Source organism: Salvia splendens, chromosome 17 (assembly GCF_004379255.2).
Source record: "Salvia splendens isolate huo1 chromosome 17, SspV2, whole genome shotgun sequence".
In the NCBI taxonomy this organism is placed as follows: Eukaryota; Viridiplantae; Streptophyta; class Magnoliopsida; order Lamiales; family Lamiaceae; genus Salvia; species Salvia splendens.
In genome coordinates, this window is record NC_056048.1 from 1,357,256 (window position 1) to 1,375,615 (window position 18,360).

At 36.7% G+C, this 18,360-nt stretch overlaps 4 protein-coding genes and 1 long non-coding RNA gene across 12 annotated transcripts; 3 read left to right on the forward strand and 2 right to left on the reverse strand.

Annotated features, from left to right (window-relative positions):
• Positions 1-964: 964 nt before the first annotated feature.
• LOC121774848 lies at positions 965-2,473 on the forward strand. The gene is made up of 2 exons (XR_006045040.1): positions 965-1,296; positions 1,948-2,473. It is a non-coding gene; the product is annotated as an uncharacterized LOC121774848 (long non-coding RNA).
• LOC121774846 lies at positions 1,305-2,286 on the reverse strand. Its single transcript, XM_042171715.1, has 3 exons — positions 2,121-2,286; positions 1,901-2,028; positions 1,305-1,779 (listed from the first exon to the last, which is right to left on the reverse strand). Exons 1-3 carry the CDS (start codon positions 2,284-2,286, stop codon positions 1,768-1,770), a joined length of 306 nt encoding a protein of 101 aa, XP_042027649.1. The 3' UTR covers positions 1,305-1,767.
• LOC121774845 (ubiquitin carboxyl-terminal hydrolase 25-like) lies at positions 2,456-8,092 on the reverse strand. Of its 5 annotated transcripts, none has more exons than XM_042171713.1 (9): positions 7,699-8,092; positions 6,309-6,801; positions 6,061-6,136; positions 5,878-5,970; positions 5,271-5,357; positions 4,253-5,184; positions 3,410-3,538; positions 2,799-2,923; positions 2,456-2,703 (listed from the first exon to the last, which is right to left on the reverse strand). In XM_042171713.1, the coding sequence occupies exons 1-8, from the start codon at positions 7,880-7,882 to the stop codon at positions 2,803-2,805; spliced, it is 2,115 nt and encodes a 704-aa protein (XP_042027647.1). In that variant the 5' UTR covers positions 7,883-8,092; the 3' UTR covers positions 2,456-2,703; positions 2,799-2,802. The 5 variants fall into 5 exon arrangements, with proteins under 5 accessions (XP_042027647.1, XP_042027646.1, XP_042027645.1 ...); XM_042171712.1 differs by having other exon boundaries at positions 2,456-2,706; XM_042171711.1 differs by having other exon boundaries at positions 2,789-2,923.
• Positions 8,093-8,294: 202 nt separating this feature from the next.
• LOC121775584 (UDP-glycosyltransferase TURAN-like) lies at positions 8,295-15,597 on the forward strand. Of its 4 annotated transcripts, XR_006045154.1 has the most exons (18): positions 8,295-8,585; positions 10,028-10,148; positions 10,954-10,987; positions 11,586-11,641; positions 11,722-11,862; positions 12,195-12,343; positions 12,437-12,526; positions 12,613-12,679; positions 12,754-12,817; positions 12,907-13,018; positions 13,231-13,397; positions 13,488-13,598; positions 13,678-13,739; positions 13,853-13,905; positions 13,996-14,071; positions 14,366-14,494; positions 14,583-14,692; positions 15,462-15,597. XR_006045154.1 is itself a non-coding variant. In XM_042172683.1 (17 exons), the coding sequence occupies exons 2-17, from the start codon at positions 10,056-10,058 to the stop codon at positions 14,604-14,606; spliced, it is 1,428 nt and encodes a 475-aa protein (XP_042028617.1). In that variant the 5' UTR covers positions 8,295-8,585; positions 10,028-10,055; the 3' UTR covers positions 14,607-14,845. The 4 variants fall into 4 exon arrangements, 2 of the variants coding, with proteins under 2 accessions (XP_042028617.1, XP_042028618.1); XM_042172683.1 differs by lacking the exon at positions 15,462-15,597 and having other exon boundaries at positions 14,583-14,845; XR_006045155.1 differs by lacking the exons at positions 14,583-14,692; positions 15,462-15,597 and having other exon boundaries at positions 13,830-13,905; positions 14,366-14,385.
• Positions 15,493-18,313, forward strand: LOC121775393 (bystin-like). The gene is made up of 8 exons (XM_042172476.1): positions 15,493-15,810; positions 15,993-16,116; positions 16,321-16,372; positions 16,485-16,812; positions 16,937-16,990; positions 17,047-17,100; positions 18,010-18,155; positions 18,259-18,313. Exons 1-8 carry the CDS (start codon positions 15,493-15,495, stop codon positions 18,311-18,313), a joined length of 1,131 nt encoding a protein of 376 aa, XP_042028410.1.
• Positions 18,314-18,360: the final 47 nt, after the last annotated feature.

Genomic DNA, 18,360 nt, shown 5'->3' on the forward strand with positions numbered 1-18,360 from the left:
CACGGATATCAATACAGTGCAAAAAAATATCAATTAAAGGTATTAATGTCAATTAACAAAAAAATAGTTATAACTAATTTTTTATTAATTGACATTAAAATATCTCAAAACTTTAAATGAGTATAACTACCACTATTCCAGCTATCTGTTAACAATGGTAAACAAAATCTATATATCTATAGAGTCGGAATAATATCACACACTATATTATAAACATATATCTTGATCAGACAGAAAAAATTTGTACATACATAAAATTTGAAAATTTATGATTTATGCACAAATCATAGAAGGATTATTTTTGCAGTTTGGCTATATTTGTTTTGCCGTTTACTCCTCAAAATTTGGCACTCCCACTAATTTGGATTCAATCAACATGAATTATTAACAAATAAAAGTGAAAATCAAATGATGAAAACATTATATACATAATTGAGTGGAGTATATTATTGTTCATGATTGAAAAATTAAACTAAATTAGCATTGAAATTAAAATATCAAGAGTGGGAACTAATAATTTGGTATAGTGGATCTCAATTATTGCTATTTTATGCATAGCACTTACCTAATTCTGAAATTTGATTAAATAAATCATACTATTGGATTTTGGTTGGTTGTTTCATTTTGGCATATATGATATCTATATAATAAATTATATTGGCCTTTTTCTTGGTTGTTATGATAAGTTGATCACTATAGATGACAAGCATACTTGATCTACTATTAGTATAATATTTCAGGATCATGTCATCTATTTTCAAATCTACAAATCACGTGTTTTATTGCAGCATTAACATGAATTCATGTCATTATCATCATTGAATAATGAAATAAATATTAGACAAATATTTGAGTAGCTAAGATATACTCCATTCTTTAACAAAATATATAATATTCATGATTGATTCACGTTAAATAAGTCCAACACAATGGTTCACAAATGTGAGAGATCAATCAAGAAAGTTTGCAAATAAAATGAGTGGTGGTGATGAGTGGATTTTGATAGATTTTTGGTCAAGCATGTTTGGATCAAGGGTTAGGATTGCACTTGCGGAGAAAGGGATTGTTTATGAGAGAAGGGAAGAAGATTTTCCTAAGAAAAGCCGGCTTTTGTTGGAGATGAATCCGACTTACCACAAAATCCCGGTTCTGATTCACAACGGCAACCCTATTTGCGAGTTTTGGAACATTGTGCAGTATATCGATGAAGTATGTTGCTTCGAGCCGTTTCTCCTTCCTTGTGATCCTTATGAGGGAGCTCAGACGAGGTTTTGGGCTCATTTCATTGACCACAAGGTCCTCTCTCTATCTCTAAATAGTCGATCAACGATGGGTTTAATCTGTCACTAAGTAGCGGCGAATTTTCTTATTATTGTTGTTGCATGCATGGGCCATCCTAGAAATTTGTTTTATTTTCCTATGCTTTATTGTGATGATATAAGCTTTTGCACAGGGATTCGCACAAAATATCAAAAATTCAATCATGTTATATGAATATAAAAGAAGTTTTTTTTTTTAGTTTGGTAGAGGCTTAAGCTCGTCCTTGCTTTTATGTGTGTCTGTTGGTGTGCGTATGGCAAAAACACAAAGGTGGATCTAGGAAACATGCGATGTATAACAGACGAAAAACAGAAGTGAACCCTAAATTGAAGGGTTGAGATGGAGTTGCAGCATCGTGGATCGGCGGCAACTCCAATAGCCGAAACTGGTGGGATAGGTTAATCCCCTGCCCTACTTGGGCCCATCGTTGCAAAAAGCATATCGTGTTTACGCCCATCGCTAACCTCATTGACAGAAAATATCAGCCATTAAACTTTTATAGCGACAAAGGATTTAGATTATGAAAAACGAAAAATATGTCACTAATCTTTTTTTTCTTTTCTTTTCTTTTCTTTTGTACCGTCTCTTTGATCAGTCTCTGATGATCTGTGTTTGGGTTGATGGCAGCTACACTCCGCGAGTATATAGACGATGTTGTACGAGACGAAGGAAGAGTTGGAGGCTGCCGAGAAGGAGATGGTCGAGCACCTGAAATTACTCCAAGATGAGCTTGGTGAGAAGGCTTATTTTGGAGGGGAGGAAGTGGGATATCTGGATGTGATTTTAGGTGGATTTTGCACCTGGTTTTCCATATATCAAGACATGGGAAGCTTCAGCATCCTTGATGAGCTCCTTAAGCTCATGGCCTGGGCTCACTGATGCATGGAGAGCCGGACCTTCTCCGAATCTCTCTCCAACCCTGACCGGCTTCACGATCTCATGCATGATCAGAAGACGCAAGGGCATCAAATGAATTCATGGATCAATCTGTATTGGTGCAGTGCTGTTGGTGTTATAGAATAAAAAACTCAATACTAGTTACTTAGGGTTTATCTTTGTGGGTGTGGGAAAATGGGGATAAATCTGAACCATTCAATCCAAGCTTACAAGGTTTGTGTTATGATCAGTTCAAGAATACCTCAAACTTTGCTTCTTCATTGCATTTATATGTATTCAAAACTGGTAATGGCAAAAAGAATATTGTACAAAGATTGTATTGTGTGCCTTCTCCAATGCCCTCTCTCTCTCTCTCTGCACCAACGGTGCAGCTGCGCCGTCTCATCAAGACTTACCTAACTCGGCAACCAGGTTATCTAAGTTTGCATCCGAGAAATATTTACAAGCATATTGATCGAATGGGAACAGATCACACTCTCGTTAAAACTGCTGCAATACAAAATGGGAAACAAACATTATGCATATGATAATATGGGCCTAGTTGTTTCAGACATTGAAGTGCAAAGCATACCATGTCTTACTCGGTTAAGTTTCGGATAGTTGTGTCTCTTGGCTAAACAACTTGAGACGCTCAATCAATTTTGCTTTCAGTGATTCGGGAACCTTGGAAAGTAAAGCTCTCTTCGCTTGTGAAATGAGTAAGCTCCTGCTCAACCACCATGAGGTGTTCACAGGAATATGCCCAAACCAAGAATGAGAAGACTAACATGATATCCGAACCAAATGCATCAACGAACAAAGTCGAAGTTTAACTTTACTCTCATCAAGTGTGAAAACCAACCAGATTGGAGCCAAAGAATATTACCAACTAACCAAAGCAACAATTAAGACTGGATCAAAATTATATTGACATGTTAAAATACAATTTGCAAATCATGACAACTTATTATGTTTTCATCTCCGAAAAATATAATTTTGTAGAATTCGTACTGTTTGAGCTCTCCTTGGTCCTTAAACAGCATGCATACCTTGTCCCCATGTAAGTTTTACAAATTGTAAGGCAACAACATTTAAAATTTGTATGGCAAAGAAACATGATGTGAACTTGCACCTAATATATACTAATATACTATATTCTAAAGCACGCAACTACTATTTGTTAATCTTGAACAATAAATACAAGAGAGCTTACTTCCTCTCATGGTCATTCAGTGCAGAATTTCCTGTTTCCTGACACGACTTTTTTGCTGCATGCATGAAGCTATGCACTTCCTCGGACCATCCACACGAACGTAGGATCATGGAAGCTTCATTTTCAATCCTGAGAAATGTAAAAACATTATTTAGTATATTCCCTACATACATCAGTAGATTCAGTCAGAAACTTGATCAGTAACTTCAGCCGGAAAAATATCTGATAAACATAGACAACAAGTAAAAAAACTCTGCTAGATAAAGGCAATGAGTAGATTACTCCATTGGTGATCTTTGTTTCTTGCCTGTGACAGAAATAGAATCAATCAAGGAGCAAGAAAGTAAAGCAGAGATGTATATGTTCCATTCCAGAATGATGAAATTGGTTAATCATGGTTTTATTACAAATCTAAAGCTACGGTTAACGATTCTCCTTTTGAGGATGAAAGATCAGTCCTTACCTGTTAAAGGCACCTCGATTACACATGTTTCCCTATCATCAAGAACTCAATTATTTGTCCTATGGTAATTAAATTCAAACAACAAGGTAAACATCACATATCCGTCTCAGGAGGACAGCATCTGACCATGAGTATACTAGAGGGAACAAATCCAGCCGTGCACATCAAAGAAGGGGTAACTGAATACAAACCATCTCCTAGAATTTTTCCCTAACCAAGCATAGATTTATTACTCCAAATAAATCAGCACGAAAAATGTTAATTAACAAAAGAATTCTTAGTCCTGGGGGAAGCTATTATGCAAATTCAAAGTAGAAACATCAGGTAATTAGCAAAAGAAAGGCAATTCTCTACTTAATTATTCAAGTAAAGTGACATACGATTCCTTGAATGTTTCAACCCTTGCACGAGATTGGTCATCTTTGGCAAAAAAGATGCACGGACAACCATCCTTAATCTTCCTCTTTACACATGAGTTGTTAGAGGCCCCAATATTTCCACTGAGCGGACCTTGGCAGTTAAGAGTCTTTCGTGAGTCTGTCATGTGAGCAGACGCATTTTCTTCAGGCAAACAAGATAGCCCTTTCCCTGTACTCTGAATATCAGCTGACGCTTTTCCCGTACACTTAGTGTCACTCATCAGCCCACTGAGCCCAGTTCTCTCTTTTTCATCTGGGGACTCTTTCTTTTGAAAATTTCCATGGCCAAGAACCTTGCTGGTACTCCCAGAGTCATTAAATGTTCTCTGCTGACTAGGGCGCTCATGATCAATCTTAGACTTAACTAAATCACTTGTCTGACTGTGGTGGGTTGAAGACTCTTGAGCATCTACTTGTCTTACACAAGCACCAGAGATTTTACACGTCTCAGGTTGGTTATCAGAAAGATCTCCCGCATTAGCAGGGGTCTCCACATGACCAGACCTTTGGCATGTACGTGCTTTAGTGACATTGGTCACAATGATATTATATGACCTGTTAGTCTCAGAACGGTTGGCAGAAATTTTCATGCTAAATGGTTTTTCTGCACATCCTGACTTCTTGATAAGGGATCTACTGCCATTAGTTGACTTATTGGTCTCTTGCAGATGATTGGAAACTTTATCTATAGAACCAGATTTTGGCATTGTTGATATCTTATTGCCATTTGACTCGTGTGTCTTAGATCCATTAACCACTGCATCAACCTGAGTGCGGGGTCTCTGTTTTGCACGGGAGAAGAAAAGTATGTACACTTTCTCCGATAAAACCTCCTGCAGGGTTGAGACTGAAACATAAGAATCATTGCAGCAGTACCAGCGGCCAATCGCATCCTGAGCATACAAACCAAGTCAGAAAAAAATATATATACTTCTGGTTACAGACTAAAATCAAGAGAATTCGACAACCCTCAAACGACCTTGATATATGCATAGTAGTGCCCAGAATCAGGAGAGAAGCCTGAATGTACAATAGTACCAAAGAGGTTATATTCAGGTTGTTGATCCTGCATAAAGAAGACGTCATTTGTGCATCAGGAAAAATGTAAAAATACAGAACAATCTTATGACAATTCTCTATACACCTATCTAAAAAATCATAGCTTGTCAAAGAGGCTTCAAATGAACCTTGAGAATTATATTAGTGTGACTTTAACAACCAGGATCATAAAGAGAATGAATAACAGAAGAACCTCCACAGATGTTCAAATCATTGAAGTATAAAGTTGAGCAGTAATGGATCAATCAATCATGAGATGCAAAAGCAAGCAAAAGTTATTACGAAACCTAAGTCCAAGGCAGTGGCTCCCAAGATTCTTGACAACACTCAGGTTTGAGGGGAGACCGATAGGTATCTGAGGTTGATATGACTGATGTACAGCATGAGCTTTTGAGTATCAAAACGTGCAAGAAAAGTTAATAGGGTTGGTAACATGAAATAGTAGCACGAAGGTTGTTATCATATTTACAAGTTTGTATTGGTAACTTTTCAGGCTTGGAGGAATAAGAAAAGAAGAAAAACTGTACCTTGCTTCCTTTGAACATGTAACTTGACAGCACCAATACCTCACCAAATGCAATGAGCTTATCAATCTTTGAACCCAATATACCCTCAAACCTCTAATCAGAACAAAAAAGAAGAAATAAGGTCAAACATTCACTCACTAAGCCAAAGTAAACAAATAAAGTATGTTCCAGTAACTACCATACCTTTAATTGAATTACAAGAACATTTGGAGCCTCAAGAATCGACATTTGCTTCCTTGCTGTCACCAATTTTTTGCAACTAAACAGGAACAAGTTTCCATGACATAAAGTCAGAATTTAAACCAGCAGTAATATAAGTAAAACATGCTGGTAAAAGCTCATCTGCACACACCTTATATGAGTAAAAACAACATGCTATGGACAACTAAACTAATCTATGGTCATAAAATTAAAAAAGCTAAAATACTTACTTTTCACACTTGTACTTATTATTTCCATCCAATACCTCAGGCTGAAAAAACTTCTGCAAAGCTTCTCTGAGTGATCCGCTATGCAAAATATCCAGACTTATATCCATTATCTCATCAACCTTATTTGACTCAGCCCCACAGGCCAAACATTTTACTTGACTCTGTAATGTCCCTCCAAAGATCTCCTTGATCACTGTTTCTCCAGCCCCAGCAATATCACCACTATTGGCAGTCCCATTTTTCCCACGCTGTTGTTGCTGCAACTTCTTTAATCTTAAGCATGTATTATGGCACGCGTCGATCACATAGCGCAAAAACTCATGAGCATCCTCTTGCCTCCCGGAGCGAAAATGCTCAGCATAAATCCTCAAACAGCTATTTATCTTTATAGGCGCATCTGAAACTGATTCACCACTTAAAGAGCGAGCAATACGTTTCTCTAGTAAGCAGAATGGACAATCCCCCTTCTTCTCCTTTCCTGTCCCAAAGTCACCTATAAATGTTTATGATGTTAATAAATTTTTGGGCTCACCAATCCACTCTCCACCCTTAAACTGAAGCATCATTATACAATTGGAGAATACATTAAATTCTAATAGGATGCAGAGTTCATTTTAATAAAATACAAAATAAATTAAATTTATTTGTTAATCACAGAATAAAGGAACTAGAATATAATCCATAGACGGTGTTTATCAATAACCCTTAATATTGTAAGGTTTATGTTTAACTAAACTACTGAATGTCCTAGGTTCTAGCCACCAAATGGGACAGACTGGGATCATTTAGTTCCATTTCTCAACATCTCATAGTCATAGACGAAACATCATATTTATAAAAATCTATTATCCATTAGATATTCCACGAAATTCCGTATTAAGTTAGCCTGGGTACCATCTTGACAGTTTTCAGCTTCATTCCTTTAAATTCCACACCTTCGGACCATTAGATCGGCGATAATATATACACAAGCAACCGAATCTACACTTTTTTGAGATTCATTCACCTATAAACTACACACTTTCGGACCATTATTTCAACGACAAAATACTATATCGCAAGCTCAATCTAACTACTAGATGAAAATTTGACCAAATTAGCATTTATCATATCAGTCTTGCGATACCAAGAAGAGAATAACCCCCCAAATAAGAAACCTCGTATTAGCCCAAACAAGTCTTGAACGGTGAAAACTCTAAATTAATAAGCATTTCCAGCTCGAATCCCAACCTTGTCACACTCAATACAGCAATTCTACATAAAAGAAATTCAATTAAAGTAAAATCAAACCATAATAGCAGTAACAGTCAATCGCATAGTGTTGAGTAATCATCACGATGAATAACAAAAACCGCACGCACAAAAACATGTGGAGAGAGAGGCGTCGTACAAACGGAGGAGTGGAGGAAGCGGAGGCAGAAATTAGCGAGGGGAGGGGTGAAGGTGAGGCACTGCAGGACGGAGTTGAGGTAGCAGGTGTTGCCGAGGTTCCGAAGCCCTAGCGGCGGCGAGCCGTGCTTCCGCTTCAGCGACTTGAGAAGGCTCGGCTGCCACGTCATCTGCAGCATGGCCATCAGCGCGCCGCCGCACCATTGGCCGGCCGCCACCTCCGAGATCGCATCACACTTGCAGATTCTGCTTCTATTCGGACTGAATTCGTCGTGGCGATGATTTTTCCCCCTTTTTTCGCAATCAAAACTAATCGGGAGCTAAAGAGGGGTTTCTTTCTGGGGTTAGGAGGTTTTCTTCGTTATTTTTTCCTTCGCTTTTTTAATATTTTCGAGTACTTTTTATCGTTATTTAACAAACATAGTACTTATATTTATAAATTTAATACTACTAATATTACTATTATTATTCCTATTTCTTTTTATTTATAGTTAATTATATTTAACCGTAACTGGGTGGGCGGGAGAATGTGGACTGTGGGCCCAGGAGATGAGTTTGGCTCAAAATTTTATGTCACATTTTCTTTGAAATTTTTTTAACAAATGTATTATCATCTAACCGACGCACACACACGAGCTGAAACACACGCGCACAGCCTTCTTTCTCACTCTTTCTCTTGCCTTTGCCGCCGCCGCCTAAATCGCGGCCCTGCCTCCACCTTCCTCTCCTCTTATCGGCCAGACGACCATTATATCCTTGGTCATACAGCCGGCTGTCTCAGTCGCCGATCAATCAGGCTGATTTGCAGTATCTGCTGCTGCCCTTTACTCAGCCGCCAGCCGCCCCGTCTCATTCGCCACTCCGCCCGATCGCATCCGAAACCAGCAGGTAAGTGTATAATTGAATCGATTAACCGATTGATTTACTTGACATGATTTACTGAATACAGATTTGTTAGCTTGTGATTGGCCATTAATTTGTGATCGGTGTATGAGCTTCATGATGCACATGCCGGCAACTTAGAAAGTTGAATTTCACTAAATATATATCTTGTTCTATGAGATAGTTTTGGGTTCAGATCAGTTTACCCAATTTACTTGTTTATAATTCAGTGATTGTGCGAGGTAGGGTACAGTGATACAATAAAACTGCAGCAGCTTCATTCATAACTGTTGATTCTAAATTCACTAATTCAGATGCCCAATTTCGAAATTGGATTAGTGCAATGGCTAGACTAGTTACTTGGTAATGCTAAAGTTTGACAATCAAGTCCCTGCTTTGGAATTTGTCCTAATAGTTTAGTGAACTATAAATAAATATTAGTAGATAAATAAATAATGTTATTCATTTAAAGCATCAAAGTAAGTCTTGATTCTTCAAAACATAAATTGTCATCAAGTACTATCATATACTAGTATAATTCATTTTTATATTGTTTAAACTGGAGATACTGGACATAACTTATCTGTATTTGGATTCTGCTATTAGCGGGTTGAAGCAGTTTAGATGGGTACTATAAAATTGACAATATAATTGCTAAACTTCCATGAAGCTGAATGAGATTATCATTTGTAGATGAATAACCATAATGAGCAGCCAAAGGGCTAATGCCACATTATGGTACAGTGACAGTGAGTCTTGCATGGTGAGATAAAGTTGAGTGTCTTGTGTATTTAAAACAAAGAGGATCTTTAGATTTTTTACTTGGTTTAATTAATCTAAGCTTATATATTTGATAAATATGATAATCAGATATGTGATACTGTACTAGTTACTTGGATGGCACATTTACATGAATTATATGCCATTTGTCTATTAACATATGTGTTCGAATATAGGAATATAATACTCCCTCTGTCCCATAACAATATGCTCATTTTTGAAATGACACGAGAATTAATGCACAATTGGTAAAGTAAGAGAGATGAGGAGAAGGGTAGTCAAAGTAGTGTTATAGTGGGACCTACACTATTATTATTGTTTAATGAGTTGTAATGGTGGGCCATAGTGGTATAAGTTGTAAATAAATTGATGTATATGGGTAATGAGTTGTGGACAACTTTCTAAAAATAGAAATGCCCATATTTTTATGGGACTATGGGATGGAGGGAGTAATAAGAAAATGTTTTGAACAATGGAACATGTTATTATGAACCATGTTTTGTGATGTTGTTGAATGTTTTGAGAAGATAATAGTTAAGAATGGAAATTTGCTATCTGATGATTGAGGGGAAAAAGCTAAAAGTTTTAGTGGCAACAAAGGAAAAGAAAAGGTTCAAGAGTAAAGGAGATGTCAAGTTGAGGTGCTCTGATTAAAAGTTTTTATTCAGGTAGTGTATAGGGGACACTCGGCCTCAAATGGGAAGGAGAAATAGGGTTTGTGTTGTGGTGCTTGGTGACATTGGTAGGAGCCCCCGAATGCAATACCATGCCCTTTCCCTTGCTCGACAGGTATTGTTCTATCTTTGTGCATGTATTTATGTGTTTGTGTTCGAATTTGAAGTAATTTGTAGTTATTGTAATACATTCTTTCACTCTGGAATCAGGGGTTTATATTTTGGAAATTTTGATATGTGCAAGGATTATTAATTTATTATCTCTTACTTATCATATGTTGAAGAGTTATATACCCATACTTTTTGCTTATGTTTATCAAGTTAGATTTATTATCAGGCTGGAATGATTTACTTTGTATTCTGTGTCTAAGATTTTGTTATCGGACAAATAGTATATCTCAATCTTTCCCCTAATCCCATTATTCATGGCACATTTCTCTTGGGAATAGGTTCGAGAGTTGAAAAGTGGTGTAACTTGTAAGATATTTATATTATATACAGTTACCTGAATAATAAATGTGTTATGTTATTGTTATATGTGATAGCCTAAAAAGGATATGTGTCATAAATAATGTAGGGCGGAGGGAGTACTTGCTTAAGAATTAATTTTGAATATGAAAAACTACAGTATTGGTTTTTCACTCTAATGTCATCTTCCATTATGACATGGAGTCAATTATTGATGATAGCCAGTAAATTTATGGTTATGTCCCAGAGAGAAACTTCAAACTGCAAATGGAATAGCATTTGGGAAACTAAGGAGGTTGGAGTTTTAGAAGTGCTACAATTATTTTTAGTCATATACTCTTGATTGATAAATTTTGAAAGGAAATATTATACTATGAACACGTTGGACTTTTGTCCAAGTTCTCTTTATCCTTTTGGGGCTTATGTATAATAAAATTCCTTCTTTGTTTCAGGCTTTACAGGATGTTGATATTGTCGCATATGGAGGTATGCTACTAGTTTATTGCCTAAGCGCTAGTTATTTTCTCTTAATTTACTTATTCTGCGGAGACAATACTTACGTCTGTCGTGTGTTGAATTGCTTATGCCCTTGGTGATATCCATCCAACGCTATCTCTCAGCGCACTGCATGATATCTTGATTTATAGTATTGGAGATGGGTTCTGCAAGATGCTTCTGTGTTTGTTATGTATCGATTTTCTACTGTTTATACATACTCTCTATATCTGATTTTTGTACGTATTAGTGTCAGTAGAGCACTATGATTGTACATATTGGTCAGCATCAACTACCTTAGGATGTAGGAGTATTAAAAATTTTAAAGAGTACAGTATATTGCCTACCTGCTACTAATATCTTACTATGTTTTAGCCTTCTGATCAGATTCTCTTATATATATTACTCAGCTCAGCTGGAGAAGTTAATAAGTTGTTCAAAATTTATAAACTACTACTGAAGTTGAGATTTATTATAAAGTTCTATATGATTCCAGATGTGTGTATTGTACATTTGTACGGAATATGGTATTGTTGAATGACTTGTAATTATGTTTTTTTTCCTGATTGAATGTTTGATTTTTGGATAGGTTCGGAACCCCACATTTCGCTGCTAGAGCACCAATCTATCCACGTCCACAGAATGGTATGATTAAGGTTTTGCTCATAGATTGAAATGTTTTAATTTTGAGGGTTTTGACAGTAATCTTTTTTTTCTTTTCACAGCCACCATGGCCAACAGTTCTTCAAAGGCTTCCAAGTATTCTACGTCCTTTATTTCTTATTCTCAAGCCCATAGTCCAGTTTCTTACGCTGCTTTGGTATCTTTGTGTGAAGATACCAGCTCCAGATGCTTTCATAGTGCAGGTGAGCTTCATGTTGTGTTTATTTGTTATTCCCTACTCTACTGATGCGTAATAACTGTTCCATGCTCTTGTTATTCTTCCTTAATACTTTTCTTAATTTACATGGTCGCTGTGTCCTATAATCAAACTTTGTTAACTTTACTGGAGTATTTGCTGTTGGGGTGAACTTGTTTTTTAAATAACTTTACTGGACCATCTATGCAGTTAAAAGATGCGGAGACATAGCATGAAAATGGATAAATGTTCACAATCCAATCATTATCTTGTTCCTTGTATACAACACTATTGAATATTAGTAAGCTTTGTTTAAATCATGTAATGTTGCTTCTGCAGAATCCACCGTCAGTTCCTACTCTAGTGGTTGTGAAGTGGGCCAGCTGGTTGAGAAAATCAGCGTTCATTGTTGATTGGCATAATTTTGGATACACACTACTGGCTCTGTCGCTTGGAAGGAGTAGTCTCTTTGTTACGATATATCGTTGGTGAATTTGGACTTTAGCTTGTCCAGTTTTGATGCCTTTCTGGTGCCTGGTTTTGCATGGGATTGTATAACCGGTGTTTTTATCTATGACTAGGATTGAGAAACGTTATGGCATGATGGCCGATGGTTCCTTGTGTGTGACAAGGGCAATGCAACATGAGTTGCTTCTGAACTGGGGAATTAAGTAAGATGACGACATGAAAACATTATTGTATTTGTTTCACCTACTTGCTTCAAGTGTAACTTACATCTGTGATTTTTACACTGCAGGGCCACTGTTTTGTATGATCAGCCTCCTGAATTTTTCCGACCTGCATCACTCGAGCAGAAGCATGATGTGAGCAAATTGATATTCCATGGTTAGCTTAGAGACGACGTTGGGTTAGAAATCTAAAGTCAACAATCTTCTAGTTATTTTGCAGGATTAGCAAAAGTCTCCACAGGCCATTTGGTCTTCAAGATTGCATAAGCAATGGTGAAAGAAGCAAAGAAACTATTTCTGATTCATTTTAAAGTCAGCAAGCATGTCCCTGCTAAATTCGGTCTAAAATGAAAATATTGCAGGATTGGCAGGGCCAGACAATGATCCTAGTGCAACTCCATTTACAACTCGTGCTGGTTCTGATGTATTCTTAAACCAAAACAGACCAGCACTAGTTGTCAGCAGTACAAGCTGGTATACTACTGATAATTTGGTTACTTGCCACCTCAATTTACATCACCTTTCTTGTAGAACTTTTAATCTGCTTGTCATGAATTGACATAGTGAAGCAAAGGTGGCTCGGTTGCATCTCCTTATCTGTTATTGTCAGCAGTTGGTAGCATGGATATTGATATACATATAGTTTACATTGACACAGTTGAACAGTAAAGAATAACTTTATTCAGGACTCCAGATGAAGATTTTAGTATTTTACTGGAAGCAGCACTTATGTATGATAGACGCGTCGCTGCTCTCTTAGGTGAGGATGACTCTATTGGAAATGAAGTTGTCTGGGATAGTATTAATGAAGGGAAACAATTTTTGTATCCAAGGTTGCTGTTTATCATAACTGGTATGCCTATCTTTACACCCCATCCGATTTTCCTCAGCTATCTGATTTTTACTTCCATCTATTCTAAGACAATAATACCTCAAACTGAAGGTAAAGGACCTGAGAAGGAAAAGTACGAGGAGAAGATAAGAAAACTTAGCCTCAAACGTGTAGCATTCCGTACAATGTGGCTGTCGGCAGAGGATTATCCACTACTTCTTGGTAACTAACTTGAGAAGCCTTAGTAGGTTTAAGGTTTTATTTCCTATATACACACATTATCCCCGTTTTACACAAACAGGGTCAGCAGATTTAGGTGTCTGTTTGCATACATCGTCATCAGGGCTGGATCTACCCATGAAGGTCTGTGCTAATAATGCCTCAACTTCATTTCTATTGGAAAGCAGTATAACAATTTATTGGAAAATAGCTCTTTTGAAGTAAGATTTTCAGCTTTGAACGTGATGGTTAATTAGGTTGTGGATATGTTCGGCTGTGGACTGCCTGTCTGTGCTGTTTCATATTCTTGGTAAGATCAGTTAATTTTTTTTAAAATATCTTCTTAGGTGGACTACGCAGATAGACCTAATAAATATATCCATCTCGAATCTTCATCAAGCATAAAGGAGCTGGTGGATGTTAACAAGAATGGCCTCCTTTTTTCGTCATCTTCAGAACTGGCTGATGAACTCATGGTAAGCTTCTTTATACTACTATGTTTAAGAAACTGGAAATCGCCCATAAAGCGTCGAATGTCCTTGCGCATGTTGAATAATTTAGATATATCGACAAGTACATTTGCATCATGTTCACATTTCACATACCAATAGGAGATTTATGATACATATGTTTTAAAAATTTGTAACTACGCATGCTTTAAACTAAAGGATAGGTGAGAAACATCTCTTAGTAGTTAGTGTATTCTGCTTCGATTGTTTGAGCTGGTTTCGTTGACAAGATATAAGCATAACTGCATCGGCTTCTTACAGATGCTGTTTGAGGGTTTTCCAGAGAGATGCGATGGTTTGAAGTCGATGAGATCAAGCTTGATGGAAAGGGTATCTTCCGTTAGGTGGGCAACGGAATGGGAAGAGAATGCTTTGCCCTTAATAAACGAGGTTAGCCTTTTCTGCCAGTTGTAGCATTCCTTGCTTCGCTTTGCTCTCGCAGATGGTCGGTCGATCGACGAGAACATGATTCTTTCAGGTTATTTCCGAACGCGCTGGCTGAAAAGAATCAAAGAACTACATGAGGCATTCTATCAAGTTTTCTTGTACACTCGAAAGCAACAGAAGAATTTCATTTTTGTCGTCTTAGTAAGTCAATATGGTTTTGGACATCATGATATTTTTGCCTATATTTTACCACTAAATTCAGGTCTACTTTTGCTACAAACATCATATATTATCTTGTCTACATACACTTCTGTAATAACAACATTAATAATATATCACGATTAACGATCTAAATTTCACCCATATGACTAGTTTAATCTTAGACTAACAAATCGAATGTAACCGTGTTTGGAATTATTTTATGTCAATTTCTCTTCACATTTTTTGTTTTGATTCTTTTCATAAATTAGTCAAATGTGATTCACCCAAAAATATTTAATGCATCTAAATTAAAGTTCTTTAATATGGTGTGAAAGCTTAAAAAATAAGTTTTAGACGAATACGTTGCAAAAAATTAGATTTGTTAAGGAAAATATTATTCACATTAATATTTACCTTTCCTCCTTTTCTAAGCTTTTGTTTCTACATTTCTGTTTATGTATATAATTTTCTATATATATTAAGGCAACTTTTGTTAAGGCAATTTTATTTACTTTTCTATATTTCTGTTTATGTATATAATTATTTTTAATTTTAATAATTCTTAATACACTTCACGAGAAGAAGATTATAATGGTTAATAAAAGTTTTAAACTAGAATTTTTTATTAATATTCCGATTATTTATAGATATCTTCTTATTTGATTTTATAAACAATAAAATTTGCAAGTCTTAATTAGATATGGAGAAGTTTATTTCAATTTAAATGCCAGTGAAGAATCTACACCTAAAACCTCTCTTCTCAAATTAGGGTTTAAAGGATTTTGATTTTGTCTGCAACAATGTCGAAGAAACGTCCACGAAACACGAATCCCGAGCCGTTTTTGCCGCTGGGCTCCGACGCATTCTCCACTGGAAAGAAGCGGCACAGGCTGCCGAAGCACCACCAGCTAGAGGACAAGCTCGTCCCGTCGACCGTCAGCTCCACGATCCTCAAGGAAGCCCTTTTGCAGCAGAAGGAGATCCAGCGAGAAGAGGAAAGCGCCAACAATGTCTCCGATCACACCGCCAACAGTAACATCGTGTTTCCCCAAAGTCACGGCCGCAAAGAAGACGAATACGACGATGACGACGTGGATGATTCCAAAGGGTTTTTCGAGGTTCGATTTACTCTCAATTAGCCTTGTTGTTTTGTTACGAGAACATATTTTGTTAAAATCAGAGGTTTTAGAAGAGTGGATTTGGGATTTGGATCAGTTTTTACGTGTCAGATAATTTTGGTGTAGAATGTTGTGTAATTGAATCCATCTTTTAGTGCTAATTGTATTTCTATGATGTAAAGGATGATATTAATGAGGAGGACGAGAAGTTGCTGGAGGCCTTCCTATCAAAAGATAATAGCCTTGAACGAACCGTTGCTGACATCGTGGAGGAGATCACGAAAAAAGATGCTCAAGTTTCAATCGGTATGCGTTTAATTTGCTGATGACAATTAACGCGTGCTTTTCATATTGGATGGGGACTCTAAGCATTAGTCCTAGAGTTTTGTTTCGGCAAATATTTTGTATTGCTAATGCAAAACCATGTGGTTGTCTATTTATGAAATGATGCATAGTGTCGTGGACAATGGCTATTGGCAAGTTTATTGAATGGTGTGTGTTTGTGTTTAGGAGCACAACCAATGACGAAATCGGACGACTCGGTCATTGAACTGTACAAGAGGTATGCTTAGAGGCTATAGCCTTGTCACAGATAACCAACTTTAATGTGATTTTTTGCTCGCCTTCCCCTTAGTAGTGATTTTACTGATTTAAGGTGGATACGTATTGTGCAGGGTTGGTAAACTGCTTAGCAAGTATACCTCTGGAAAGATTCCCAAAGCTTTGAAGTTCATACCTTCTCAACCATCCTGGGAAGAACGTCTATACTTGACCGAACCTGATAAATGGTCACTGAATGCACTGTATCAAGCAATAGTAATCTTTGCTTCTAGTATGGGTGTTAATAAGGTGGCACATTTCTATAAGTTTGTTTTGTTGCCACGCGTGAAAGAAGACATACGAAAAAATAAGACGCTGCACCCTGCTTTATATCAGTCGTTGATAAAGGCTTGCTACAAACAAGCTGCTTTTATTAAGGGAATCTTAATACCCTTGTGCGAGGTATGCTTTTGCTATATGGTGGATCTACGTTTTTCGTTTGGGTGAATATTTTAGTATGTTTCGTAGCCTATGAACAAGTCTATGTTCATGCTTACATATGATTGATTAATGCATTGTTTGTTAGTGTAAAGAGACACTAAATGCAGCTTTTGGGAATTTCTCAAGCAACATGCATCTCGTTTTGCATTTCTGGAATTGAATTCAACTAGTTATGCCTGCTGTGTTCTTTTACAGTCAAGGACATGCAATCTAAGGGAGGCTGACATTATTGGGAGCATCATTAAGAAGGTTTCTATTCCTTATCCCCTGCCTAGGTAATGTTGCATCCCTCTGTTATAGTTCTTTTGAAAATTCCTTTCTCATTACTTGCTGAAGAAATCACTGATGAGATGCATAAGCTTGCTGAAAACCATGATATGAAAATTTTAATACCAAGAAACATGACTGTATCATTATCCATAAGTAACATGTACATATTTAGCAATTAACACTTCCGAAGCCTCTAATTTGAACAATTCTAATCAGTAAAGTGAGCAGTTGAAATGTTAACCCATGTCATAGGCTGTTCATAGACTCATAGATCAGTTTGTTTTGCTGAAATGACCCATTGCTCATCACCAGAAAATCAGCATGTCATTTAGCTGAACTGGACTGGCAACGTATTTGCACTTGGCTGGAATAGCATCAACAACAAAGTGAGATAGTTTCCTGAGATTTGGAAGTTGACTTCATTAGTACCCACTTACTTTTTTATAGGGAAACTTATAATTCCTCATGAATTGATTTTCTCTCGCCTAGTTCTCTAATTTCTAGTATTTTTATCTATTGATATATTTCACAATTTGTTTGTTGATATGTTTTCTCTATTATTCATGACAGTGCCACATTAGCGACGCTTGCGGACATGGAATACAGCAGTACAACAAGGTTTAGACATATGCAATAATCTTCTGGAATTCCATAAATGCACAACATAGTTTATATATCTGACGGTCAATAAGCTTGAAGTGACTTTCAAGAGCAAATCATAAATATTTTATTGATCCTCCTACGACCTAGCTGCTTACTAAGCGATCCATTGTATTGATTACAAAAGTTCCATTTTAATTGCAATGCTATTTATCTTCATTTATTTTTTACCTGTATATCTTTGGATCCATCCTCATGAAGACAATTTCATTTGTACGTTCTGAGCAGTTATTCATCACGTTACTAATTGAGAAGAAGTGCGCATTGACATATACTGCACTTGATGCTTTGGTTGCACATTTTATGAAATTCTATGATGAGTCCACAGTAATGCCTGTGATCTGGCATCAATCACTTCTTGCATTTGCACAGAGGTTAGTTCATCTTCTTGACATTTTCTCCTAAAAATGAATTACTTAATATTTTCTTTTGATTGCATAGTGTAAATTTTTCCTGCTTTGCTTGATTCTTGTGCAGGTACAAAAAATGGATTAAAAAAGGAGGACAAAGATCGTCTCATTGCACTAGTTGAAAGGCAAATGCATAAACTAGTAAGATCATAAGCTTACCTATAATAAA

Coding starts and splice junctions, on each gene's coding strand:
- LOC121774846 (XM_042171715.1), bottom strand. CDS start 2,286: ATGCCCTTGCGTCTTCTGATCATGCATGAGATCGTGAAGCCGGTCAGG. Junction 2,029..2,120: donor CTTGATATATGGAAAACCAG/GTGCAAAATCCA, acceptor GAGTAATTTCAG/GTGCTCGACCATCTCCTTCT.
- LOC121774845 (XM_042171713.1), bottom strand. CDS start 7,882: ATGGCCATGCTGCAGATGACGTGGCAGCCGAGCCTTCTCAAGTCGCTG. Junction 5,971..6,060: donor TTCTTGTAATTCAATTAAAG/GTATGGTAGTTA, acceptor TGTTCTGATTAG/AGGTTTGAGGGTATATTGGG. Junction 5,358..5,877: donor ACATGTTCAAAGGAAGCAAG/GTACAGTTTTTC, acceptor TTCTTTATGCAG/GATCAACAACCTGAATATAA.
- LOC121775584 (XM_042172683.1), top strand. CDS start 10,056: ATGGGAAGGAGAAATAGGGTTTGTGTTGTGGTGCTTGGTGACATTGGT. Junction 10,149..10,953: donor CCCTTTCCCTTGCTCGACAG/GTATTGTTCTAT, acceptor TCTTTGTTTCAG/GCTTTACAGGATGTTGATAT. Junction 12,818..12,906: donor TCAAGATTGCATAAGCAATG/GTGAAAGAAGCA, acceptor AAAATATTGCAG/GATTGGCAGGGCCAGACAAT.
- LOC121775393 (XM_042172476.1), top strand. CDS start 15,493: ATGTCGAAGAAACGTCCACGAAACACGAATCCCGAGCCGTTTTTGCCG. Junction 16,117..16,320: donor AGATGCTCAAGTTTCAATCG/GTATGCGTTTAA, acceptor GTTTGTGTTTAG/GAGCACAACCAATGACGAAA. Junction 18,156..18,258: donor CTTCTTGCATTTGCACAGAG/GTTAGTTCATCT, acceptor ATTCTTGTGCAG/GTACAAAAAATGGATTAAAA.